The sequence below is a fragment of the Rousettus aegyptiacus genome, unplaced genomic scaffold (genome assembly GCF_014176215.1).
Source record: "Rousettus aegyptiacus isolate mRouAeg1 unplaced genomic scaffold, mRouAeg1.p scaffold_m13_p_13, whole genome shotgun sequence".
NCBI lineage: Eukaryota > Metazoa > Chordata > Mammalia > Chiroptera > Pteropodidae > Rousettus > Rousettus aegyptiacus.
This window is the reverse complement of record NW_023416288.1, coordinates 71,068,599-71,096,092: the sequence shown is the minus strand read 5'-3', so window position 1 is coordinate 71,096,092 and position 27,494 is coordinate 71,068,599. Positions and strand designations below refer to the sequence as shown.

At 35.0% G+C, this 27,494-nt stretch overlaps 1 protein-coding gene across 2 annotated transcripts in view; it reads left to right on the top strand.

Annotated features, from left to right (window-relative positions):
- CFTR (CF transmembrane conductance regulator) overlaps positions 1–27,494 on the top strand; it is a 150,655-nt gene that overhangs the window by 4,689 nt on the left and 118,472 nt on the right. For both annotated transcript variants that reach the window (XM_036230999.1, XM_036230998.1), the window contains exons 2-3: positions 22,485–22,595; positions 25,391–25,499. In XM_036230999.1, the coding sequence (XP_036086892.1) occupies positions 25,470–25,499 (30 nt within the window). In that variant the 5' untranslated portion in view covers positions 22,485–22,595; positions 25,391–25,469. The remainder of the gene's footprint in view (positions 1–22,484; positions 22,596–25,390; positions 25,500–27,494) is intronic.

Below are 27,494 nucleotides of genomic sequence, written 5' to 3'. Positions count from 1 at the left end.
ACCTTGTGGTTGTTTGAGAGTGAAATTAGCATTACTAAGTAGCTTTACTATGGAGCTTTGTGTCAGCAAAGAGTTTAAGCTTCTTTTAGCAAGAAATCTGTAAAAATTCAATTAGCTTGCTCGATGTAGAAAGTGAATATATTCTTATAGAGCTCTGAAAGATTTGTTTTCACAGCTGTATCCAGGTTGCAAGGCTTGTCAAGTTAGCTATTCTCTGTGCAGCTCCATTAGTTTTTTACTGTCTTTTAACATCAGTAACTTTCAAATTGTAAAGCCCTGGATGTCAGGGCCTTCTATAACTTGTTTAGTATTCAGACCATTTCAAGACGCCTGCATTTAATGATTTAATACACATTTCTTTGTGATGATGATGATTTCTTTGTGATGATGATAATTCCATGGTGATCGACTATACAGGCTTATGGATATTGTAGATCAATGGCGTTCACAGCCTTGTAAGGCAGCATCTTTCTGATTAAAAGAGATCGGAGTAAGCAGGACTGTGGACAGATTTTAAATACTTAGAGCATTTATTTCATCACATTTTTCTTGTGTCCCTTTATGGCCAGATGTTAACCATAGTGGGAAAGACTGTTTGCTAATTCCTTGCTCGTGGGGTAAAGACATGGTTTGAAGGTTTCTGCTAAGTTCAGTGGATTCTCAGCCCTGAAACTAGGCTTTACTTCGATATAAGGAGCTGAGTCAGAGCAGTAGGTCATGATTCAAGATATACTAAATTCATTTATTTACCACCTGTGTTCCATGTGAGGCATTAAGAAGGTTGAGGAGCACAAGAAAAAATTGATGCTGCCTTCGTAGAATGAATTTTCTGAAATCCAACATCTCAAGGGCTTATAGAAACACTCCACAGGGCATCTCATCCAGTCTAAGGCTGGTTGAGTGAGGCTTTCTGGAGGAGTGACTCTTAAGTTGACACAGAGAGATTATCTAAAGATGGTGTGGATGGGTTAGGAAACATTTACATATAGAAGCAGCAGACTGTGTGTAGGACTGACAATAAGTGAGCATGGCACTGTGAAAGATTTCAGAGAAGCTCCCTGTGACTGGAGCATAAGATGTGTGACCGAGTTTTGGGGGAGACAAGTCTGACACTCTAGTAAGGGACCAGATCATAGGGTCTTCCTGAGCTTCATTTGCAAGTGAAAAGCCATAGATTTCAAGCAGGGGAGCGACATGACTAGTTCAAAGTTGTTGCAGTTTTGCAAAAGAAATGATGAACTGAAAGAATGGCAGTGGGGACAGAGAAAAAGAGATGAATTTAAAAGACAGAAGGTAAAATTGACAGGTTTGGGAGTTCGATAGGGAAGGTGAAGAAGAGGAGAGAGAATCAGGACAATGTCTAGATTTGCTGGCTTGGTAGTGGTAATGCTTTCTGAGCGAGGAGATTCAGTTGGAGAAGGCTTGGGGTGTGGGCGAAGTCCTGTGCACTCCCTCTGCTTCTCTTTAAAATAAAAAAGGAAATGATACGTGTGGCTCAATGGCAGGTGATATGGTTATTTGAAAAAAATATGAAAGCGATCTAGAGCTTGGTCTTAGGGAAGAGATATTAGGATGTGTGAGGTGGCAGAATCATAAATACATCCCTCACAGTCTTCTGTAAAGTCCAGGGTGACATCTAGGGAAGAATTTATAGTGCCTACCTGTTTGGCATTATTGTGGAACAGAGTCACCCGAGAGTGTGTCTGGAACAAGCAGCTGTACTCCAGGGACAGCGCTGGTTAAATTCTGCTTAGAAATTCTACTTAGAAACTTCCTACTACTGTCCCCTACAAACCCTACAAACCCACCAGCTGATATCCGAAGTGCTTCCACCACACTAATAACTTCACTCTTTTAAACTGTGGTTTTTACACATCTGAGTTCTATGATCGTAGGCATTCAAGAAATAGATATGAAAATCTGCTGGGGCTTCTTTTATCTGCAGTGATGGAGTAAATAAAAGTACACTTATATCATGAAATATTTTTATGTGCCTTGAAAAAGATTCTTATTATCCTCAAAAAGATTATGCATCATCGTTTAATTTTAAAACGTTGAGTCTTTTAAATTACAGGGGTCCCCAACCGGTATCAGTCTGTGGCCTTTTGGGAACTGGGCTGCACAGCAGGTGAGCAGCGGCAAGTGAGCAAAACTTCATCTGTTTTTGCAGTTGCTGTCCAGCACTAGCATCACTGCCTCAGCTCTACTTCAGATCATCGGGCATTAGATTCTCATAGGAGCACTGGTGGCCAAAGGTGGGGGACCACTGTGGTAAAACTCACAGAGCGTCCTTTCTTAGCACTGCTTACAGAGAGAGACGCAGTCATCTTCTACTCAACTTCACACTTTCCCGCTCCCTCCCCCCTCCCCCACAAATGCTTAGTGAAGTTCTTCAAAAAGGGACCTAAGAATTTCATCTGGTACCAGTCAGACCAGTATGTGAAAATTAAGCGTAATAGGCATACTCTTTGAGGTGCTAACACTGTGTTTAAAGGAGATTCGAAGGCCAGACTTTGGACCCCAGTATTGGTCATGGGAGCAACAAGAAAATGAAGCCCCTTCTGGCTGGAATTAGAGACTTCAGTTCTAGAGACAGTGCATAGGAAATTCTTTTTGCATATTTTATTTATTTTAAACATCTGTATGAACTCTGGAAGATAAAACAACAACAACAACAACAACAACAACAACAACGCTTTACTTTTTCAACCCAAATCCCTTGCTATACTTTAAATTAGGGATCGGCAAACTTTTTCTATAAAAAGCTAGGCATTAAATATTTTCAATATTATAGGCAATGTGGTCTGTGACATTGTGGGAAAGTAGCCATTTGATATGCAAACAATGGGGCTGGCTTTGTTCCAAAAAAACTTTATTTATGAGCACTGAAATATGAAATTCATGTAATTTTCACACATCACAAGATATTTTTAATAAAAGTATATTGTGATAAGCTTCAAAATATGTAGCTATAAAATAAGTTTAAAATAAAGACCTAGAAAAACTTTTCAAGGCTCATGTATAATTAACTTTATTGTATTCAGTAACTGAGAGGAGAAAAATACTGCAATAGCTTAACAACTGTTAGATAATTTCTCAGAATTGTTTTTGATTTACAGGAATCTATTGATAACGTCTTTTTTTCTCTTTTTTTGCATACACAACTTTTGATACCTCTTACCCATCTTTTGGTATCTAGCACCTGTCCAAGTGACTGACTGGTGCATAGTAGGCCTTTAAAATACACTTGTCGAATTCAATAAAACTTGACTAATTCAGTTTATGGCTATCCTTCTAAAATTTAATTTTTGATGGAAATGTAAAAATTTCCTTATAAATGTGGCATTAAAAAAATTTCCATTTGGTATTCTGCTTAATATGCCTAGTTTTGAATAAATATATTAGTTGTTTTACTATGTGTTCTGAAGTATAAAATCAATAGGAAAATTTGTTTCTTTTGCTTTCTTATGTAGTTCACGGGACTTACTAGGAAAATTCCAGCTTAAGATAGTACACTATTATTTTTCTTCAGAAGATCAACGATAGCTAAATTTGCTACAGATAGGCTTTTCCCCCTGAAATATTGTTCTTTTCAAATCTCATGTGAATATTCAGGTTGCCTGACTGTTTATTTTAAAGCCAGATTATTAAAATGACTATTTCCAAAATTTCTCCCTAAATATATGCGCCACAATTTAGTGTTTTAAAAGAAGGAATTTTTAATTTATTTTTTCACTTAGGCCTCTGGATACATTTTTTCAATAAAGTGATAAGTAGGCTGATGTTACCAAAAGAACTACTTTTCAACTCAAGGGTAGGGTTGGCTTCTAAAAACTCATACTGGCTCTTTTCTATCCAGCTTTCACCTCATACCTAATAGGGTTACTCTCTTCTATCCATAAATATCAACATATAGCTTGTATATATCTACTGTGAATGAAAGTGTACAAAGCAAATCTCCCATGGATTAATTAGATTGTGGAGCTTACTCGGATCAAATCATTAATACAGTTAGACATTACATATTTACGTAAATCAGTTTATTCAGAGAATTCAAAAGCATGCCAGTAGCCAAACATCTCAATAGAAACAGCTCAGTTGCACAAAACTTAACCCAGACTGCACTTCTTACTCTTATTTGTTCCATCACATACCAGCCATGACCCTTCACTGTTTCCTCAGACCTACTGAGCCAGGCTTTCTGTTGAGTTTGTGCGTCCATCCTTCTTACCTTACTAAATTCACCCCCTCTGCTGCATTCAGCCCCTTTCGTGTTCCTCTCACCACCACCCACCCTCTTTGATCATCGATCACCAATTCATCATTCATGTCATCTATTTTTACTCTAATTCTTTTAAGGCTGAAGGATGAGGCAGAGAGTCACTTGACAGATGGATGGTTCTTCAACTTTATGTTTGACATTCTGTGTATTTGTCTTGGATTTTCCCAGTGCTGTGGTTTTTATAATTTTTTTACAAACAATACTTTTATCAGTGAATCCTAATTTCCAAATGAAATCTTCCATGGAACTGCAATATGTACAAATAAAAGTGACAATAAAAGACAATAACCCTTCTATTAATACAAAGATATAGGTAGCCTCCTACCCCAAAGTCAGGACTGAAATGATTATATAACATATGTGTGCATTTTTTCTTGGTCCTTTATACTTGCATTTTTCACAATGTTAAGTTTCTGAAATTGCTGCCAACAAAACTTGTCAGCTCTCAGACCCAGGGATACATTGTAATACGGGATTTAGCGATACATAGACAGCATATGTTCCTGTGACCTGAGCTGAATTATTTGCATTGGTTGTATCCCATGAGGTTTACTTTTTAAATTAAATTTAGTTTCTTGCTTGAAATTTTTGAGAAAGATTACTCTGTGATCTAGTTTTAAAAGAAAATGTTAATATTTAGTCTGAAATTTGTCTGGCATACCGAGCACTATAATTAAAGGAGAAGTTGCCCAAGCTCAGTGCTTCGCTATGCTTTGAAATTATATTGCCTGTCCTGTAGGCGACGGTGTTAAGGATACAGCTTGTCACTGCAATTCATAGCTGTGAATAGCCAAGAATGATTCCAAAGCATATTTTTGACCTGAACATGGAGAAGGCTTAGAATAAAACTTTAATTATGATACTAAAGAATAAAGTGGTAGGTAATTGTATGAATAGGTATATAATATTGAAAATTTTCTTGAAAACTGTGTATAGTTAATATAACATTTCATTTTAGAAAGGCTGTTATTGATGGTAAGTCTTATAATCACTGTCACCTGATTGTTGAGCAAGCATGGTAAGGTATTGTAAAACAGTGATAATATCACACATGGCTTGCTATTTTCTGGGGATTATACAACTCTCTGTTATGCCGGGATGAAACCTTGTGTGAACAGGTATGCCAGAAACACGATAGGCTGTTAACTGAGCTTGGCCCATGAGTGTCTGTAGCGACAAGCTCACTTACACAGGGGGAAATAATCAGTGACTGATTGTGATATGTTTAAATATATGCAAAGAGATGCCAGGGGAAGGTTTCTTACATGGTGGGCACTAAACGAAGGCAAGAAGTCCCAGATCAAGGTGTCAGCAGGTTTGTTTTCTTCTGAGGCTGTGTGGGAGAATCCTTTCCCCCAGCTTTGCCGATGTGCTGGCTGTCTTTGGTGTTCTTTGACTTGAAGAGGTCTCACTTTGGCCTCTGCCTTCATCTTCACATCCTCCCAGTGTGCCTGTCTCTGTGTCCAAATTCCCCCCACCCCCCTTTTTTTAAAAATAAAAACAGCAGTCATATTGGGTTAGGGCCCACTCTAATGTACTTATTTTAACTTGATCAACCCTGTAAAGATCCCATCACCAAATAAGGTTACATTCTGAGGTTGTGGGGGTTTGGATTCGAATATATCTCTTCAAAGGAAACACAATTCACATAATAGTAATAGTCTTCAGGAGCAGAGTCATATATGGAAACCATTTGAAACTGTGAAGTATAATGCATGCAAAGGATTATACTAATTTATGAAACCTTTTAAAAGCCATGTGTACCTCATCTGTAGTGATACATAAATAACATGGAGACAATGCAGAGTATGTCAAGTGACATGATATGGGAACTGTCGAGAAGGGTCAAAATAAAAAGGACCGTTTGCTCTTGAGTAGACTGAAGAATGACTTTCCATTTATAAAATGTTGGTCATCTGCACTAAGAACAAATCAAATGAAGGTCTCACATTGGGAAGAATGGTTTGGTAATAAAGGGTATTAAAAATGAAAATATTTTGTTGAGGAGAATGAAAGAATCTTGGTTAGAAGTTTTAGTATTGCTGGCTTTAAGTCGTGACTCAGAAAGGGACATCGATGTTATGAAAGGATGGCCCCTGAACAAGTATAGACACCCTCACATTTTCATTGCACTTACCACAGATTTCAAAAATGTTTTGACTTTTTTTTTTTTTTTGGCTCTTAGTACATTTGACCAGGAGTCATAGTTGAGCTACACCTATTTGCAATGGTATCAGTGCCCTAACATATGTTTTAAACACATCCTGTTTGAGTAATTATTAGTTAACACATTAATTTGTTCAGTTTTTACACTGTTCCAAGCACTGCACAGGACAATGGAGATATACCTACACTGTCCACCAGAAGTTAGTCTTATGAAGGGAATAAACTAGCAAACAAAGTGTTATGTGGTAACATTAATTTAATGATTTAAAAAATAATCATTAAATTATGTGCTGTGCTCTGTGGTGGGTACTGGGAATGCAGTAGTAAAAGCAAATCTGTATGATGTTTGCCCTTGCGGAGATTATAGTCTAGTGTGTTTGGAGTCAGGATTGGCAGACAAGAGACAATTTGTGGTAACAGTTCAGGTAGAAGAAGTATAGGAGAGAAAGGAGCACATGGGAGGAAAAATAAACCTAGATTGTAGGGAGACTCACATATATAATTTATATTAAACCATTTTAATGTATTTGAGATTTCTTGGGAATGGAGGTCAGGTTTTATTTCAAAGAAGTTATTAAGTTTTCTTCAGTGTGACCTGGCACTTTGTTGGTATTGGTACAAAACCAAAAAATGCGGTACCAAATCATGAGAATAGGACAGTTCTTTTAAAAATCAAGAGCCACCTTATTATTCAGTGGCTTATCTAGTGAGAGCTCCTGCAGAGTTCAGAAGGAAGAGAATCTGGCTGATGTTTCCTTTAAAGTTCATTTTCCTAAAGTGCATATGGAAGCAAGAGATCGTGACATTTTGAGGTCACGATAATTCTTAAGTGCCTGTAAAAATGATTTTCACTACACGATCATGAATTGTGTTATGATTTCTATTTTTAATGATCTGATTGCAAAGGTGACCATTTTGAACTCCTAAAGTGCTATCAGCATCAGTTAATGATTCAGTGATTCATTATTGGGTCTTTTACTGTCGAGGGAAAAAAAGCAACGTAGGGTACTTTGTGGACCCCTATTTACCTATCTGTTGCTTATGTAAAAAAAAAAAATGTAAAGATTAAATCAAGGCAAAGGGGATTTACAGTAAGGCTCTTTCAGCAGAATCTTATTTCCTTGGCAAATGACCCAATGGCTATCTCTATTCTCTACCTCTGTCATGCTCCTTTTTTTCTGAGATTCGCAGTGGAGATGAGGGTTAAGCCACTGCTCTCCTCCCCTGTCCCTCTTAGGAGTTTCACTTTCAGTGTCCCTCTCAGTAATATCCAGGCTCCAAGGAAAGGAAAAATAGCATTTGCATTGCTCCACAATCTCAGGAACAAAATTGAATGTGTCTACATGCACTTTTTCTTGCAATGGAAGAAGAAATAAAGAAGATACTAAATTTACCTTTTAATGCTATAATTTGCAATTTATTTTTTAGAGGATGAAGTAATAACAATGGAAGATTTTAAAAAGGGGTAAAATGTCACCAAAAACCAAATGCCATATAGAATTTGAAGATGGAAAATCATCTGCAGCTGGGAATTTTGAATCTAGCGCCATGCTGCTCTTTGAATCCTGAGAAATAATCAAGAGTCACAGTAGTATAACAGTATAACAGCAGAGAACATAATCAAATTAGAGTGAAGAGGAAGTTGAGATAAATGAGAAAAGTTCTGGATTTGACCCATCATTTGTCTGGTTATATTATTCCAAGTAGAACCCTAGAGACCAACTTTATTGCAACTGAATTTAAAATATCTTTTGTCTTCCTAATGCATCACATTTCAGTGTTACCCCTGGAGTATTAGTTTTTAATCATCTTCATCTTAGAACGTTTCCAAGGTCACCACCAAGCTCTATCGTAATTCTATCTGGCAGCAAAATAAACATAAATAAACATCCTCAAATAAACAATTTTGGGTAGAATTCTACTACATTTTTTTTTTTAACTCTGGCAAAAGTTGTCTCAAGGCAGTTACAGGAAAGTAGGTGTCAGAGAGGATTTAATGAGTAGTCAAACATTTTGTGCACATAATGAGGGATCATTAAGTCATTTGGATGTTGAAGGGCATGAGAGTCTAGCATGTGCTTCACTTGTGGTGGCTTATACCTAACAGGTCCCCGACTCCACAACCCAGAGCTTCCCAGATGATTTCTGTCCCCACGAGAGAAATGTCATCTCTACACTACAAGAAACACTTTTCACTATGAGAAAAATCAAGCAGCTTTGATTCCAGATGTTGAGTTAATTTCAGAATGAAAACCATGGCTTGGCAAGGATGTGGGTATTTCATTGCCAAAGGATGGTGAAGCCCATTAGAGAGTTTACTTTGGGTCCTAGTGAAGGTGTCCTGACAAACCAGGTGAACAAAGAGCTTCAGTAAGGGATTCAGAGTTCTTGAAAGGGGAGGAGATATCAAATAAATGGGATAGTTATAAAACAAATACCAGGAAATTTAAATTAACATATCATGTGGGTGATATCTTTATTTCACTCATGTGAAATATGTTTTATTCCTACCTTAGAAAAATGAAGAGGCAGAAATTATTTTCCTTCTTTCCCTCTTAGCTACCACTGTACTAACTTGAAACTACTTTTCTGCTCTGCTCTCTAGCATGTAATTGTCTAAAATAACAGTAATAGTGGCAAGTTTCTGACAGTCACACAAATTTTTCTCTGTAAGCCTTTACAAATGCCAGCCAATAACCCAGCAGCATTTCTACCGTAAAATGTTAAGGCCAATCCATTTCCCCTCTTCCTTATTTTCTTGGTTTCAAATATATTTCTTATTGCCAATGGAAATAAAAATCAAAATTAGAGAGCAATAGTATTGCCTGTCTTTCTTGTTTGTAAAGTGCTCCAGAAAGTTAACTCATACAGGACACAGCTATCCTTTTCTTTTTTTAAAAAATTTTAATCTATTTATTTTTTAAATTAGTTTCAAGTATACAGTACATTGGTTAGACATTTATGTAGTTTATAAAACGATCCCCCTAATTGCTCCCTCTCTCCTCTGGTTTGCCATCTAGCCGATATATTAATGCTAACTACATTCCCTATGCTGTGCTCCCATCCCTGTATCAGCTACTAATTTGTACTCTATTGAGCCTTCACCTCATTCTCCCAGCCCCCCAACATCCCTCCCGCTTGTCCCAACAACAATGTATGAGAGTTACCTTTTCTCTGCGTCCTCACCAGCACTTGTTGTTCTTTGATTTATTGATAACAGCCATTCCAACAGATGTGAGGTGCTATCTCATTGTGGTTTTAATTTGCATTTCTTTGATGACTAGTGATCTTGAGCATCTTTTCATATGTCTATTAGCTATCTATATTTCCTCTTTTAAGAAGTATTTGTTCAGGTCTTCTGCCCATTTTTTAATTGGATTGTTTGTTTTTTTGTTGTCGTTGAGTCACATGAGTTCTTTCTATATTTTGGATATTAACCCCTTCTCAGGTGTATCATTAGTGAATATCTTCTCCCAATCAGTTGCTTGTCTTTTGTTTTGTTGAGTTTCCTTTGCTGTACAAAAACTTTTTAGTTTAATGTAGTCCCATGTGTTTATTTTTTCTTTTATTTCCCTTGCCCAGGGAGATATATCTGAAAAGAAATTACTGTTAGTAATATGAGAAAGTTTATTGCCTATGTTTTCTTCTAGAAGTATTATGGTTTTGGGTCTTACATTTAAGTTTTTAATCCATTTTGAGTCTATTCTTGTATATGGTGTGAGAAAGTGGTCCAGTTTCTCTCTTTCTCTCTTTCTTTCTCTCTTTCTCTTTCTTTCTCTTTCTTTCTCTCTTTCTCTTTCTTTATCTCTTTCTTTCTCTCTTTCTCTTTCTTTATCTCTTTCTCTTTCTTTCTTTCTTTCTTTTCTTTTCTTTTTTTTTCTTTCTTTTTTGCATGTATCTGTTCAGTTTTTCCCAGAATCATTTATTGAAGAGACTCTCTTTACCCCATTGTATATTTTTATCTCCTTTGTCATATATTAAGTGAGTGTATAGGTGTGGATTTATTTCTGGGCTCTCTATTCTGTTCCATTAATTGATGCATCTGTTTTTTATGCCAGTACCATGCTGTTTTGATTACTGGTGCCTTGTAGTTTAGTTTGATACCAGGTAGTGTTATACCTCCAACTTTGTTCTCTCTCAAGATTGCCATGACTATTTGGGGTCTTTTATGGTTCCATATAAAGTTTAGGATTATTTGTTCTAGCTCCATTGCATTGAATCTATAGATTGCTTTGGGTAGTATGACCATTTTCATGATGTTGATTCTTCCTACCCATGAACATGGTATATGCTTCCATTTATTTGTATCTTCTTCGATTTATTTTTTCAATGACATAATTTTCTGAGAACAGGTCTTTTACCTCCTTGGTTAATTTGATTCCCAGGTATGGTTTTCGATGCAATGTAAATGGGATTGTTTTCTTAATTCCTCTTTCTGAAAGTTTAGCATTGGGTATAAAAATGTCACTGACTTCTGAATATTTATTTTGTAACCTGCTACTTTACTGAATTCATTGATCAGTTATAACTATTTTTGGTGGAATCTTTAGGGTTCTCTATAGTATCATGTCATCGGCAAATAACAAGAGTTTTACTTCTTCCTTTCCAATTCAGATGCCTTTTATTTCTCTTTCTTTTCTTATGGCTGTGGCTAAGACTTCCAATACAGTGTTGAAGAGGAGTGGTGAAAGTGGGAATTCTTCCTTGTCTTGTTCCTGGCATCCTTGTCTTGTTTCTGATCTTAAGGAAAATGCTTTTAGCCTTTCCTCATTGAATATGATGTTAGCTGTAGGTTTATCATATTTGGCCTTTATTAGCTGAGGTATGTTCCCTCTATTCCCACTTTGCTGAGAGTTTTTATCATAAATGGATGCTGGATTTTGTCGAACGCTTTTCCTGCATCTATTGATATGATCATATGGTTTTTATCTTTCAATGTTATGTGGTATATCACATTAATTAGTTTGCAGATATTTTACCCACCTTGTATCCCAAGAATAAATACAACTTGATCATGGTGTATGATATTTTTAATGTATTACTGAATTCGATTTGCTAATATTTTGTAGAGGATTTTTGCATCAATGTTCATAAGAACTTTCAGCCTATAGTTTTCTTTTTTTGCAACGTCTTTGGCTGGTTTTGGAATCAAAGTAATGGTGGCCTCATAAAAGGAATTAGGGAGCCTTCCTTCTTGAATTTTTTGGAATAGTTTGAGAAGAATAGATTTAATTCTTTTTTGAATGTTTGGTAAAATTTGCCTATGAAGCCATCTGGTCCAGAGCTTTTGTTTTTTGGGAGGTTTTTTATTGCTGATTCTATTTCATTGGTGGTAATTGGTCGGTTCACATTTCCTGTTTCTTCTTGACTTAGTCTTGGGAGATTGTATGTTCTAGGAATGAGGATACAGCCATTTTAGAGGGAAGTTATTCCCCCTATCTTTCTAGTCACTTGTTCTAGCTACAGTTACTTTTGTGGCTTTTATTAGTGGCTTCATGCCCAGATAAAATAAAAACTAAAATCATGGAACAACACTCTGAAGCTGCTTTTCTAAAGTGTGGCGTGGGCTATAAAATCACCATGCTTTGTTTCTTTTCCAGTATCTGTTGAAGCGGGTGGGACGTTTTTGTAGTGTTGCTTGTTTCTCAATTGTTTGAGTCCATGAAATCTAAGTCATGTGAGTGAATTAGGTATAGCTGTTAGAAGTGGCCTTTCCACTTTTTCTAAATTCATAGTAGTTCCAGCAATTAAGTGTGTTGCTTCTGGAAGACAGATAATAAACAATTCACACAACTCCTGTTGTATGTCTCCAATTCTTAGACCCTCTCTTGTGAGCTATACAGTCTTAATCACTTGTTGCCCGCATAGGCACTAACATATCTGAAAAGGCTTAGAGTGTCGAAGTCAACATGATGATTTGCATTTCACCTTTTCTAAGAGTGAAAAATCAATGTTTGGGAATACTTTCCAAAATTGACATTGACAGCTGATTTCTGTATGTCATTTTTTTTAAATTACCAGCCTATTTAGATATCATTCACAGACCAAAAAATTCACCCATTTAAAGTATACAGTTGAGTGGTTTTTAATATATTCACAGAGATGTATCACTACAATCAATTTTGGAACACTTTTACTACCCCAAAAAGAAACTCTGTACTCATAAGCAATTATTCCTCCATTTCCTCATACTCCCCCAACGTAGGCAACTGCTACCCTAATTTCTGTTTCTATAGATTTGCCATTTCTGACTTTCATATAAATGAAACAATGTGGTCTTTTGTGACTGACTTCTTTTCCTTAGCATAATGTTTTCAAGATTCATCCATGTTGTTTCATGAATCTGTACATCATTCTTTTTTTATTGCTGAATAATATTCTATTTGTAGGTATATGCATTTTCCATTCAGCAGTTGATAAATATTTGGGTTGTTTCTACTTTTTGCCTAATATAAAAATGCTTCTTTGAACATTTGTGTACAGGTTTTTGTGTGGGCATACATTTTCTTTTCTCTTGGGCATATACCAAAGGGTGGAATTGCAGGGTCATATGATAATTTTATATTTAATGTTTTGAAAAACTTTCAGACTGTTTTCCAACGTGGCTACATCATTTTACATTCCCACCAGCAGGGTATGAAGGTTACAATTTCTCCACATCTTTGTTAACACTTATTATTATATGTCCTTTTGATTTCAGCACAACGACAATAGAAAAAGATAAACATATACCTAATAAACACATGAAAGGATGCTAGAGGCATTGAACATCCTTTCATATGCTTATTGGGTGTTTGTTTATCTTCCTCTATGGAGAAATGTCTATTCAGATCATTTTGCCATTTTTAAATTGGGTTATTCATCTTTTTACTATTGAGTTTTGAGTCTCTTATATATACTATATACAAGCCCCTTATCAGATATATTACTTCTAAAATTTTTCTCCCATTCTTAGAGTTATTTTTCCAATTTCTTTGTGTCCTTTGAAACATAAAAATTTTAAATTTCGGTGATCTCAAGGTATCTGTTTTTTTTTTTTATTTTTTAAAATTTTTCTATTCTTGCTTGTGCTTTTGGTGTTATATCTAAGTGTATGCTAATTTTTTAAATTAAGTTTATTGGGGTAACATTGGTTAATACAATTATATAATTTTCAGGTGTACTTTATCATTTGACATGTGTATATTCTATTGTCCAGTTTCCTTCAGCTACCACATATTTGACAACTCCCTTTACCCACTTCACCCTCTCCCTATTGAGCAATCTTTGACCGTCTTTACCCTGTCTACCTCCCCCACTAATTTTTAAAAAATCCCTCCTAATGATACAAGTCTAGGATTTGGCATCATAGCCTAGGTTTTTAAATTCTAACTGCTTTGGACAACTTATTGAAATTCTCATAGCCTCAGTTACTCATTTGCAAAATAAAGATAAAGAATTGTGGAGATGTATGTGAAATAGAATTTTGTAGGGCTGTGATAATACTCTACTGTTAGCTATTATATTATTGTTTCAATCCCAATAATAATAAACTGTAATGCTCTGAAAGTTAAACTGAAGCCAGATAGTTAATACGAAGCACAAATAGTAACATACAATTGTAATGTTTTATAGACAACATTGAATTTGGCCCCCATGAAAACTGGTACGGTAGTCATGGGAGTTATTATTTTGAACAGGAGCTGTCCCTGAGAGATCTTAAGAAGAGCCTTTTTCAAGGTCATATGGCTGGGAAATGATATAGACAGGGTTAAAACCTGGGGTTGTCTTTTCAAAATCACTAGTTCAGTTTTTTCAGTAACAGAGTTATAGTGGGAGTCAGGCGACTGGGACTTTATAGTCTTTAAGCTGAAGTATTAGCTCAGGCAACTAAATCAAGAAAGAAAAAACAATATTATAGAAAATTATTATTCCTAGTGAGCATTATATGAGAATTATGGAGTTATAACATGTTTGACCAGAAAGTTTATGTTCATAGATAGCCATGTCAAGTATGTGTATCTTAAAAAAGAGTCCTAATTTCTAGTTATACATGCTAATTGTTAAACACTGAAGAATATAGATAAGCAAAAAAGAAAATATATTTTAGACATTTCTTAATATGCTCACATTCCTAATGTTTACATTAAAAACGTCTCATAAAGTGGGCAGATAGATTTTGTAATTTAACATTTGGAATTATCAGGCATGATGTTAAATTAATTTACATAAAGATGGCTGTGTACCTCCAGAAGATTTGCAGAATTAGTTCGTAGTCTTCTTTTGAGCAGCAAATAATTATCTTCCCAAATCTTCTGAAATTCATTGACTATATTTCCTTTACTATTTACTTATCTAGGAAAAGAAAAAGAACTCATAATTTTCTTGGTAAAATTAGAGCCTCATGAGGAATTAACTCTCAAACATGAAAATGGCTGATCTTTAGCAGGCATTTACTTTCTAAAGTTGATTAAGCTGATTGAAGTGGTTATTGCTTATAAATTTACCATTTTATGGAGAAGCATCAAACACTGTTTAAATACCTTGTAGAAAGGAGGAACAGGACTCACTAATCTGACTCTGATCCTGGTGCTGTGACTTTGGGGTACATTCATGAAGCTTACAAGTTTTACACTGGACTTTGGGAGCTAGATACCACTACTTTTTCAAGTTTTATTTTCACTAAAATTCATTGAGAAAAATACATATGACTGACAGATAACAGTGAATTTGAGTTAATGAAACCACTGTGACATTCGAAATGTTATTTGAGTTTTTCTTTTTAAATCTTTACAGAGATGAGATGACTTCTGGTCTCAAGTCAGTCTTTCCCATCATAGCCATTTATCAAAATAACTAAAACAAAGTGGTAGAGCTATGCTGCAGGGGTTCGATATTTATCATCATAATCTGTTCAAATGATCCCCCCTCTTTTCTCTGCCTGAAATTCAACATTTTCTTTAGTTAGGACTGTCCAGATTTTCTTTTGCTATTTCAAACTCATGGTAAATATATTGTATAACGAGCAATCTCTAGTGTATTTAAATTTGTCTATACAAAGTAGTTTTGAGGAATTTCCATTTAGTTCCTCAAGTATTAATTCTTTCATGCAAAAAGGAAAACAGCTATTCATCTTTGAGTGTATGAATTTGTTAGTATTTGGAAGAAATGTCATACAGGCAGTGGTTTGAATTTGATATTTTATTTTATTTTATTTTATTTTATTTTATTTTATTTTATTTTATTTTACTTTATTTTATTTTACTTGGCTGGTCAAATAAAAAGTAATGCTAAATACTGTGGAAGCACAATTGTTTAAACAAAATTATTTTAAACTAAAAAGATCTGATACCTGATCTTCATCTTAAATCCCAGCAGATGAAAATGTCAGATGCCTCTGTTAAATGAATAAAAGCCAAATGTCAGATCAAAAAAATGATTATAAGCTTTAATTACATGGTTTTAGGGGGATGGGTTTTATAAAACTCAGGCTATAACAGTGGCAATAATTGGAAAATTCTTTTCATTATAAGGAATTATGTTATTCTATACAAAAATTGGAAGTTTTGTCCTAAGAAATTAAAATAATTAAACAGTTACATCTTTTGTATGTGTGTATATTTTTTAAAAAAATCAAGTGATAGCATTTTTCATTAATAAAACCTGAAGCCTCATAGTTAAATGAACCAAAAAGTATATCTGAGCTACTAAATTTTTGTTTTCAAAGTTAGTTTGAAACTTATACATTATAAAAAATTTATACCTTATGGATCTCTGTCTACTGCCCCATAATTAAAGATTAGCTAGTTTCTGTTAGAAATAGCCAGAATTTTGGAAACTGTCATAATTTCTAAGTAGACCAATTTATAAGTCCATTGTCAAGATAGAGTGACTAGTTATGAATGAGGGAGAAAGACAAGATCAATTAGAGGTGAGAGGAAGAAATGTGAAGAGGAGGAAGAATAGGGTTTATTGCTTTTGGTTTTTCTAGCCATACCAGCTTAGCTTCATAAATCATTTCTAATGGAAGAAATACTCAAGTAGAAATCCTGATGGGACGTTCTTAAATTCTATTCAAGTATTTTTTTTTTCTTATTTATTTTTATGTTTATTTTTAAATTTATTTAAATTAGTTTCAGGTGTACAGTACATCAGTTAGACATCTATATAGTTCATAGAATGATTCCCCCGATTTCTCCCTCCCTCCTCTGGCCCTCCACTTAGCCAACATATTAATGCAAACTGCATTACCTACCTATACCTTGCTCCTCATCCCCGTGACCATCTATCAACTACTAATTTGTACTTCTTTAACCCTTCACCCCATTCTCCCAGCTCCAGAAACCCCTCCCCTCTGTCCATCACCAAATCATCCACTGTATTTGTGAGTCTGTTTTCGATTATTTCTTTTCATTCCTTAGATTCTGCATATAAGTGAAATCATATAGTGTTTATCTTTCCCTGTCTGACTTATTTCAGTCAGTATAATAACCTCTAGGTCCATTTGTGTTGTTGCAGATGGCTGAGTAATATTCCATTGTATATATGAACCATAATTTCTTTATCCAATTATCTGTTGATGGGCATTTAGGTTGCTTTCATATCTTGGCTATTGTAAATTGTGCTGCAATGAATATTGGGCTGCATAGACCTTTATGAATTATTGCTTTGGTTTTCTTATCCAAGTATATTTAACCTTCTCAGGATCATTTAAAAGGACTGGTGGCTAGAGTTGTACAGTAATAGTTCATAAAGTGTCTAAGTATAAATATCTGTGAGTATTTTGTTTTAGTTTTGTATTTACAAAAGTGGTCTCAGGTAGGTATAGAAAGCCTCTTAATGGGGCACAAATTTCATTTAATTTTAGTGGTTTACCCTCATAGAATAAATTCTTTTGCTAAATAACTCTGGTGATTGCCAGGCAGTCTAAGGTTAATTGAATATAGTTCTCATAATTTACCTTAAATCAAGTTGGTTATAAACATAGGTTTACTCTGGTGAAGCTTTCAGGAAATACTAAATTATATTAATAATTATAAATGGATGACTTGGTTTAAATGTGTTTGGTTTGATGATGCTGGGCAATGGAATTCTTGATAATCAAAACTAGGTATCATAATGTATCATACATATTAAAATGAGCACAGATAGAACAGAAAGCTTTTTATAAAAGCAGACCACAAATTGTGTTACTTAAAATGAGCTGGAAGCTCAGTTATGGGAATGATCATCAGGTCTTAGATATGGACCAGAAAACGTATGTTTATATAGTTTTTAAAAGATGAAAAGATTTTTAAAATTTCCTGTAAATATCTTTTTTTTTCTGTATTTACAGATAGTGAAATTCTGTTTGTAATTTTAGCATCATTTAAATATTTTCAAACATACTGAACATGCAAGATTTCTTAAGAGATAGGGTGTATTTTCCTTTTTACTAAATCTATAGGCCCCTTTCTTTCTGTCCTCAATGCCATTACCCTATTCTAAGTCTTTCAACCATCAGGCAGTGGTGATGTGCTGTGTTGGCCCTTTCTAGCTGAATTGATAAATTTTTAGGAAGTTTGTAAGCTGGTTGTTAAGCACAACTGGTATTAAAAATTACATAATTTAGAGGAAAAAAAATGGCATAGATGATAGAGAACTGTTCATCCCTGTGACTACCAAATCAAAGTTGTGACAAATAAGAAGCAAATAGTAAAGAAAAATCGCCTGGGATCTAGATGAACAAGCCATACAACTAGAGAGAAATCCAAGAAATCACCCTGCAACAGCAGAAGGTAGGATGGGGTGAGGACTCGAGGCTGCCTGATCTCGATCTGCTGAGTGAGATGGAGGCTGAGGCAGTGGCAGATGTTTTTTAAAGGAGCCACATTTGTGAGCAGATTTTTGTGGTGATGGATCTGCTTGCTCTGAGCTCCAGTGCCGATTTGGTTGCACTCAGGGAGAACCAGGGACTTACAAGGAGACATTGTTGGAGTGAGGGCCAAGATGAGACTCACTCTTTACAGAAGTGCCAGCAGTATCCATTGTTCTTCTGTTGAGCCCTCTTCCTTCCCAGTGTGCAGACTCAGACTCCAGAGCTGTGATGTCATCAAACTGGATAACAGAGTTCGCTCTGCCCAGATGATTCCCTGAAACCCCACCTCCTCCAACTCGTGTCCCCACCTAAGCCACATTCAGGTGGATCCTCAGGGAGTCAGGTATTCCTTACTGAGCAGCACCTAGACTCACATTGGTAGCAGCTGACCTCGTTTTCTGGTGTGGCCTTTTGATGCAACTATAAGCACAGCATCTGTGGATTGCTTGCTGAATCTTAACAGGTGGCCCCAGAGAGGCAGAGACTTGGGCTAAATTTGGCCTGCAGCTGAACCCTTCTCAGGACTATACCACTGGACACCTATTTTACAAATCCACACTAATAGGACCAAGAAACTTAGGAGCTTTGCTTAGTACATAGAAACAGACACAGAAAGGCAACCAAAATGGGAAGACAAAGAAGCAGAAACAATGTGAGAGAACAGAACAGAGAGCCAGACATAATGGAGTCAAGTAATCTAACAGATGCAGAGTTCAAAACACTGGTTATAAAGATGCTCAATGCACTTTTAGGAAGTGTAGATAAGTTCATGAGATCTTCAACAAAGAGATCAAAAACATAAAAATGGAAATGGAAATTATAAAAGGGAATGAATCTGAAATAAAGACCATTATCTGAGATAACATAAAAATGGAAATGGAAATTATAAAAGGGAATGAATCTGAAATAAAGACCATTATCTGAGATGAGAAGTATATTAAATAAATGAAGGAATAAACAAAAGAGGAGCAAATGCCCTATTTACAGGATAGGAAAGCCAAGAACACTCAATTAGAATGGCAAGAGATAAGATGCCAAGACTATAAAAATAATTTAAGGAGCATATGGGACGCTGATCAGCGTACCTGAAGGAAAACAAGATATTGAACAGCTGTTTGGAGAAATAATGATGGAAAACTTCCCTAACCTGGTGAAGGAAATGGACATACAATCCCAGGAAGCTCAGAGAATTCCAAAAACCAGGCATCCAAAGAGGCCCACACCAAGATACATCATAATTAAAATGCCAAAGGTTAAATACAAAGAAAAAAATATTAAAAGCAGCAAGAGAAAAACAGATAGTTACCTGTAAGAGAACACCTATAAGACTGGCAGCTGATTTCTCAAAAGAAATTATGCAGGACAGAAGGGCTTTTTAAGAAGAAAAAATGTGTATCAAAAACAGAAGTAAAGAATGGTAACAACTACATTCCTATCAATGAGCGCCTCAAATGGAAAAGAATGAAGTGTTCTAATTAAAAGAGTGGATGGATGAATAAGAAAACAAGACCCTTACATGCTGTCTATGAGAGACTCACTTCAGATTAAAAGACACACACAGACTAAAAGGAAGGGGATGGAAAAAGATATTTCTTTGATGAACATAGAAGGTATTTAAGTCAAAGAGAGAAAGATAAACACTATATGATTTCACTTATATGCAGAATCTAAGGAACAAAGAAAGAAGAAACTAATCAAAAACAGATTCACAAATATAGTGGATGATTTGGTGATGGACAGAGGGGGATTGGGGACTTGGAGAATAGGGTGGAGGGTTAAACAAGTACAAATCTGTAGCTGACGGATGGTCTTGAGGATGGGGAGTAAGGCATAAAGAATTCAGTTAGCATTAATATGTTGGCTAGGTGGAGGGTCAGGGGAGAGAGGGAGAAATTGAGGGGATCATTTTATGAACTATATAAATGTCTAACCAATGTGTTGTATACTTGAAACTAATTTAAATAAATAAAGAAATACATAATTTAAACTTATAGTTAAATAAATTATATTAAAAGAAAGGTAATACAAATTTGAAAGTTACCACTAATTTTATGTCTTACTATTTTCTATGCTGTTGAGATTATTTATGTTCATTGTATTTCAATGGTAAACATTATATATTACAATATGCAACTGTGTATCTCTTCCCAACTCTCTGTTCAGTGACTTCACATTTGGTAGCTTGAAATTGGTCATGGTGGGAGTATTTACACCAGAGATATTGGCAAATGACATGTCACTTTTATTTTCTTTCTGTTTTTTTTGTTTTTCTTGCATGACACACCACTGCCTGTAGTCTGCTAGTTTTCAGTCTTCCTAGGCTCTGCTCCCAGCTGTTTGTCTAGAATAACCCAGTATGCTTAATTTTCCTGAACAGGGAAAGCTGAGCATAGTAAAGGAAGGAATAAAGTTAGAAGAATGCAGTAAAAATTTATTGTTTTGCCTTTAGTAATAGATGAGTTTAGCATCTCTGAGCCTCTGTTTTTTTTTTTTATCCTTAAAATAGGACAATATTCCCTTTTTGTCTACCTACCAACAAGATTTTCAAATTAAAATCTTAATGTGCTAATGTTTGTGAAAGCTCTTTTGAAAGTGCTATATGTACCTATTTCCCCCCCCCCCCCTTTTTATTGTAGTAAACACATGCTTTACCTTTATACTTCCTGGTTAAGTTTACAAAAGCTTATAACCAACAGAATGGATTTTATATCCTAAATTGCTGTCTTAAATTTTTCACAGCCTAACTGCCACCTATATTTCCAAGTTTTACTTCCAGGGTTTATGTTGGATACTGAGAAGGTGCCAGGTGGGGGTGACATCAGTTTCGTAGGCAATGTGTACTGCAGACACTGCATTTTCATGGTACTTCTTTAACTGCTTGTATTCAGACTGTTCCCAGCTATTTTCATTTTTGTTCTCCAGGAAAAATTATCAATGAATCAGACTGGGTAATAAAGGCAAGACTTAATTATCATACTTTGTTAAAAGCTCTTGTTAAGATGCAAATATTGCAAGTTAATGGAAAAATGTGACATATTAAACCATTGTTACTCATTGATATCTTAGCAAGAAATGATTGATTTAATTACTTAGCCTTTGAGTAGGGCCCTAATTCAGTTACATTTTAAGGAAGAACAAGGAACGTAAATCAGGGGCCAGCTGAAGAAGTTGGAGACCAAGAAAGTATAAACAAGAAACTGGATGCTTTTGATTTTTGATGGCTTACATACATTTTGATACATTACCAAAGTCTTAATGACACCAAATTTTAGACGTCTCTGAAGAGGCTAAAAGAAAGAATATATGTTTGAGGATTACTACTTCCAAGTACAATTCTTTTCTTTAATAAATGAAATTTCACCCAAGAAAGGTCTCATTTGCTCAAATTTCATTTCCAAATTTCTCTTTGTGCATGGTTTTGTTGTTTCTTAATTCTCCTCCCCCTTCATCCTCTTCCTTTTCCTCTTCCTTTTTCAATTTTTTTTACCTCCGTGAAGATTATTCTGCCTTATCCATAATAATGAGAAACAATATACTTAAAAATAACTAGAGTATCCTACTTACTTATTTACTGTGCTAGCTTCACTAGTTTTCATCATAAATTGTTATATACGAAGTATGTAGAGGGTAGATGTGCATAACTGCTATGGGATGAGGAGACAGAACATAAGAAAGTTATGATCCTCACTCTCAAGTAATGATTCAAATGTGATAATTAAGTCAACAAATTGATATAAAGTACTCAGTAACCCTCCAGCTTTAGTCAGTTCATTCAACAAACAGCACATTGCTGAGTATTATGTGCTGGTGTAAGGGTGTCGATTGAGAGTTTACTAACATTCATAGGTCATTTTATATTTGAAGTGATAGAGACTGTACTTAGCAGTTATTGCAAATTATAAACTTGTAGTATTTGGGGGCAGTTAGTTTTGAAGAATACTTTTGGTAGTTTGTTTTTTCCTCAAGAAAGGATTCTACACTCATTCTTGATCCTTTCTGACAAAGTAACAGTCACATTGGTTCAGAGGTGCTACTGTTTTACAGACATTGTATCCTGTAAGATGTGAAGCTCTGGTATTTATAAAAGTTGAATTATGTTATTCTAGTATTTATACCGGAAGATTTGAAATGGTATCAGATTTTAAGTCTATATTGGAGACCAAATCAAGTGAATATTTCTATCTGTTCTTTTTATTTTAGCTGGACCAGACCAATTTTGAGAAAAGGGTACAGACAGCGCCTAGAGTTGTCAGACATATACCAAATCCCTTCAGTTGATTCTGCTGACAATCTCTCTGAAAAATTGGAAAGGTATGTTTATGTGCATTGTTCACTAGTTGGAAAGAAGAATTAATATTATTCATTACACAGAAAATAGAGAATTGACATTTTAGAGGGCTTAATCCTTAAAATAGCATATTTAAAATTGGAGCATCTTATTTTCTTGCTCAAGTCTTGATCAATTAAGGATTAAACAATGAAGAGATGAAAGAAAAAGAACATTTTCCTGATTAAGGACTTTTTTCCTGAAAAATGCATGTTCGAATTCTGAAAAGTTACCTGTCTTTAACGAACATTAAATGGATTTTGTGAAGATTGAAATAACATCTATATGTAGCAAATTATGTATATCTGTCTCTCAAATTTTAATATTTAAATACTAATGTACATCCTGGAAGTCTTAAGATAATGGCTATTCAATATTTTTAAAAAGTTAAAAAAAATTTCATATATTTGAGTACATATTGAATGCTAGGTACAATGTTTCTTATCAGCCACTCTGGGAAGAAAGCATTCTTATTTCCATCTTACAGAGGAGCAAACCAAGACCCAGAGAGTTGATGTAATTTGCCAGCTGATGACTGATGGAGTGGTGATTCTAATCCAAGGTCTGCACTTCTGGCCTCTCCAGGAACAGTGTTTCCCATTATAAAGAAGTCCCCTTTTCTCAGAGTATTGCTGAGAACCCTTTTGATTGCCAGTGATAGAAACTCAATTTAGTAGCTTAAGTAAATGAAAAGAAGCAATTAGACAGAATTAGATTACATGAGCCAATGTTAGGTAGAGACTGACCTTAGGGACTCAATGGAATCAGGGACTTAAATGTCGCCTGGTGGCATTTGCTTTGTGCTGCCTTTATTCTCTCAGATGAGTTTCCTCTATGCAGAGGATCCTCAGAACTCTTTGCCTGTCTGTTTACAGACCGCAAAAGACAGAGCCCTTTCTCCTTGGCCAAATGTGAAAAATTCCAGAGACTCTTGAGTCACAAGCTCATTCCTTAGACCAACCACAGTCTATGATTGAGCTAGACAGGTCTTGTGCTAGCATCACAGTGTTTGATACTGGGTAAAAGGAAGAGGGGAGAGGGAGTTGGCAAAATTAAAATAAAAAATAAAAAATAAGTAACTACAAAATTATTGCATCAAAAAAATTGATTAGACTTATAATTTGGTTACTGTATTTTCATTAAAGTCATTTCATTTTTTTTTTTTTACATTTTTAAGGCTAAGTAAGATATTCAACCTTATTTTTCTTGATTTTAATCAAAGAATTTGGCTAGTAGGAGCAGCAAATTCACATTCCAACATGAAGGACCAATTCCTATATCTCTGCCAATTCCTTCTTTTGGGCTACAAATTGTTCAAGTCCCACCCATTCAAAAAAAAAAAATTCCCAACCTTGTCTTTCCCTCAGGTCATTAATGCATTCTTTTTTTTTTTCTTTGATAGCTACTATTTCTCTGCTCTCCTTGTCACTTTACTTATTCACCTTTTATTTACATCTCAGTTCCCTCAAATATGGTTTTCATGTCCACCATGTTCCTAAAACCACATTGATCAGAGTCACCAGAGGCCTCTTAATTATCAAATATAATGACATCTTCCTACATGACTTCAGAGTTGTCTACTTCTCACCTTGAAACCACTTCTTTGGCTTTCTCATTTGACTCTTCCTTTGAAGGAAAGGCTGGGTCTGCCTCCATGTTTATAGCTTATTACTTTATTGCGAGTCACTGAATGATATGGATGGGAGGCCAGCTCCATGTGTGTGAGCGAAAGAGTACAGAAGAGGTTATGGAGGTGGATAAATGGGATAGGGTAATGAGCATTATAGATAGTAAGCTTCTGGGGGAAGCCACCGTTCACACACAGAGATTGCCAAGCTTGCCCTCAAATCTCAGCTGTGTGTTCTCTCTTTGAAGGAACCTAGAATTACCTCTAATAATAGTTGATAATGATGAGAATAACTGTTGATCAAATGCAAGGCCTTTATTTAGTTATGTAGTTCTAGTGTGTGGTTCATGAATTTTTTTTTAAATCTCTGTACAGTTTAAAAATGAATGAAAGTAACATTTAGAAATATATTTTACCCTCTTAGGAAAAAAAAGAGAGCTTTTACTAATAGAAAGTAGTGATATAACTTAAAATCAGTATAATCAGCTGATAAGTCTATCACATTTAAAAGAAAATAAAACATATATTTATATATCAACCATTTTCAGACTATTTAATTTATGTAATTATAACATATAGAAAATATAGAATTTGATTCTATTCTAATCTTCCAAAGTCTTACTCTAACAAATGATTTTAGTAGTTGAAAATGAAGTTTGATGAGATTTGTTTCATACCTCTACATTTAAAAATAAAGTCTAAATAACAAGTAATGTTAAACCACAGACAAATCCATCTAAACTTTTATCTTGTTTTTGATTTGATGGTTAAATTTTATAAAATTTACAGTTCTAAACAGGTAAAAATCAAGAAGTCAAGGGAAAAAATTAAATATGTTTATTTTTCACCTCGTTCACGCACAGCAATGTTTATTCATAAGTCATACTTTATGTGTCCACATTTAATGCCAGTTTTAAGAAGCCTAGAATCTTTCTTTAATAAATGTAATGTGGCCGATTCATGAAATCAACTCTCTGAAAATTGATATAGAGTAGAGGATTGAATTCTGCCAAATGTCTAACAGAGTGTTGGTGTTGGAAGGTCTCCACAAATTTTCATCTCTTTAGTCACTTGATTATAAGGGAAATAGAACAACTTAAGTTTTTGCATAATCAAATCATCTTATTGGTCCCACTTTTTATTCTTTTGCAGAGAATGGGACAGAGAGCTGGCATCAAAGAAAAATCCCAAACTCATTAATGCTCTTCGGCGATGCTTTTTCTGGAAATTTATGTTCTATGGAGTCTTATTATATTTAGGGGTAAGGATCTCATTTGTAAAATGATTATGGATAAAATAATCATTAGGTAAAATTCAGCCTATTACATATATGGACATTGGTAATATTTTGAAATCAAATCTGCATGCTGAATTGTTTCAAGGAAAAATAGCAACGTTTTAAAATTTGGCAGTGAGGTACTCTTGAAATATGTTTTCTTAGTCTCTTACATTTTTATCAGTGTGAAGGGAGCCCCATGCCTCAAAACCCTAGGCTTTGTGGTTTTGGGTGCAGTCTTGGAAGTCCCTGAACTGCTGTGAAATGTGATTCTGATCTGTTACTTTTTTATGTCATAGAGCCTCATTTAGAATCTAGGCTATAACCTGTAAAATGCAATGGCAAATTGAAAAGTTACTTAATCTTCAAGGAAAGGCTGTGCACAACATTTGCTTTGGGATGCAAAGTGCCATCTGCTGAGCTTGTTATTATATTCGTATTGGTCTTAATGCTTTGAAGAGTCAGTGGTGCCATAGTGTCTCCCAAAGAGATACCATACAAGTCGCATTGTTTTTTAAGAATTTGTAGTTCAAGCACACCAAGAAAAATACATTAAAAATTTTCATCTTGGCAAAGATAACCACATTTAGGTCCAGAATGTTTTGTGATGCCCTTGATAATTACCTAGAAAAATTCTTCTGGCTTTTGAAATTTATCTGTCCATCTCTCTATCATCTATCTATCTATCTATCTATCTATCTATCTATCTATCTATCTATCTATCTATTTTTGTGGAAACCTGCAACAGTTTGGGGGTGAAAATATTTTGTTCATAAATATAAGGTAGTTGAAGAATTAACTATCATTTAAGATACCTTTGAGGTGATTTTTCTCAATGAGAGCATTCACAACTCTGGGAAACTATTTTATTCATAGCTTCTAGCTCTATTTGTCTTAATTTTTAAATATATGTTTTGTTGGTTGTTTTAATGACTATATTCTACACATTTGAATTAATATATAACAAGTACAATTCACTCTGGTCATATCATATAAGAATGTAACATTCTCAAAAAATCATTTGGATCAAAGTAAATGATACTTCAAACAAATGTTATTGCATGATTAAGATTGTGGTGGAACTATTTTCCTTAGTTATAGTCTTCATCTCTTGCGGCTTCCATTGATTAGCATAAGCACAGCTGAAAAGAAGAATCTGGAAGAGAGGCCTCATTATCAAACATCTTTATTCTCTGCTTGACCTGTGAAATAATTTATCCACCAGCCTAGAAGTTTTATGTGAACAAAAGCATTCACCTAAACGTGAAAGTTTAGATGAAACACAAATATATTTAGTGAAATTATTTTTTTGGCCTGGTGTACACAGACCCGAAATAAACATGATATAGTTTAATATTTATTGTACTTAATCTGTTCCAGGTTTAGCATTAAGACTTTTATGCAGATTATTTTACTCCTAGTAACTCCATGGACCAGATATTATTATCTCTGATACACCGAAAGGAAACTCAGAATCCGGGAAATTAACTGACTTTCCTAAAGTCATGCATAGTAAATTTGAGTGATAGCCAGGTCCAAGCCTAGGACCCAAGCCTAAGACCTTTCCATTATATTAGATGATAATTGCTACATAATTATATTTGTGATTGTCTACTGAGTTTCTTTGCACCTTCTCAGGAGGCACAGGTTATCAAAAACGTGAAGGTTGAGGATTCTTCCTGGGTCACCTCCAGGGCAAATCTGAAGAAAATTCACAGCATAAAGCAGGATGGGGAACCAACTAGAATCTTCTCACTTATTTATACTCAGGGAAAGAACTGTGTGAAATCCACCCAAAAGCCAGTAGTTCTGAGGGTCAAACTTATAAACAAAAGTAAGGAGTAGAAGAATGAAGTGGGTGTGGAGAAGGGCTAATTTTTAAACTTCTCAAGTTTAGAGATATCTCAGCTGCAGGAATCTTAAATCCTTTCATGGTGTACTGATTACCCACAGGTGGGAGTGAGGGGAGAGCTGTTCCGG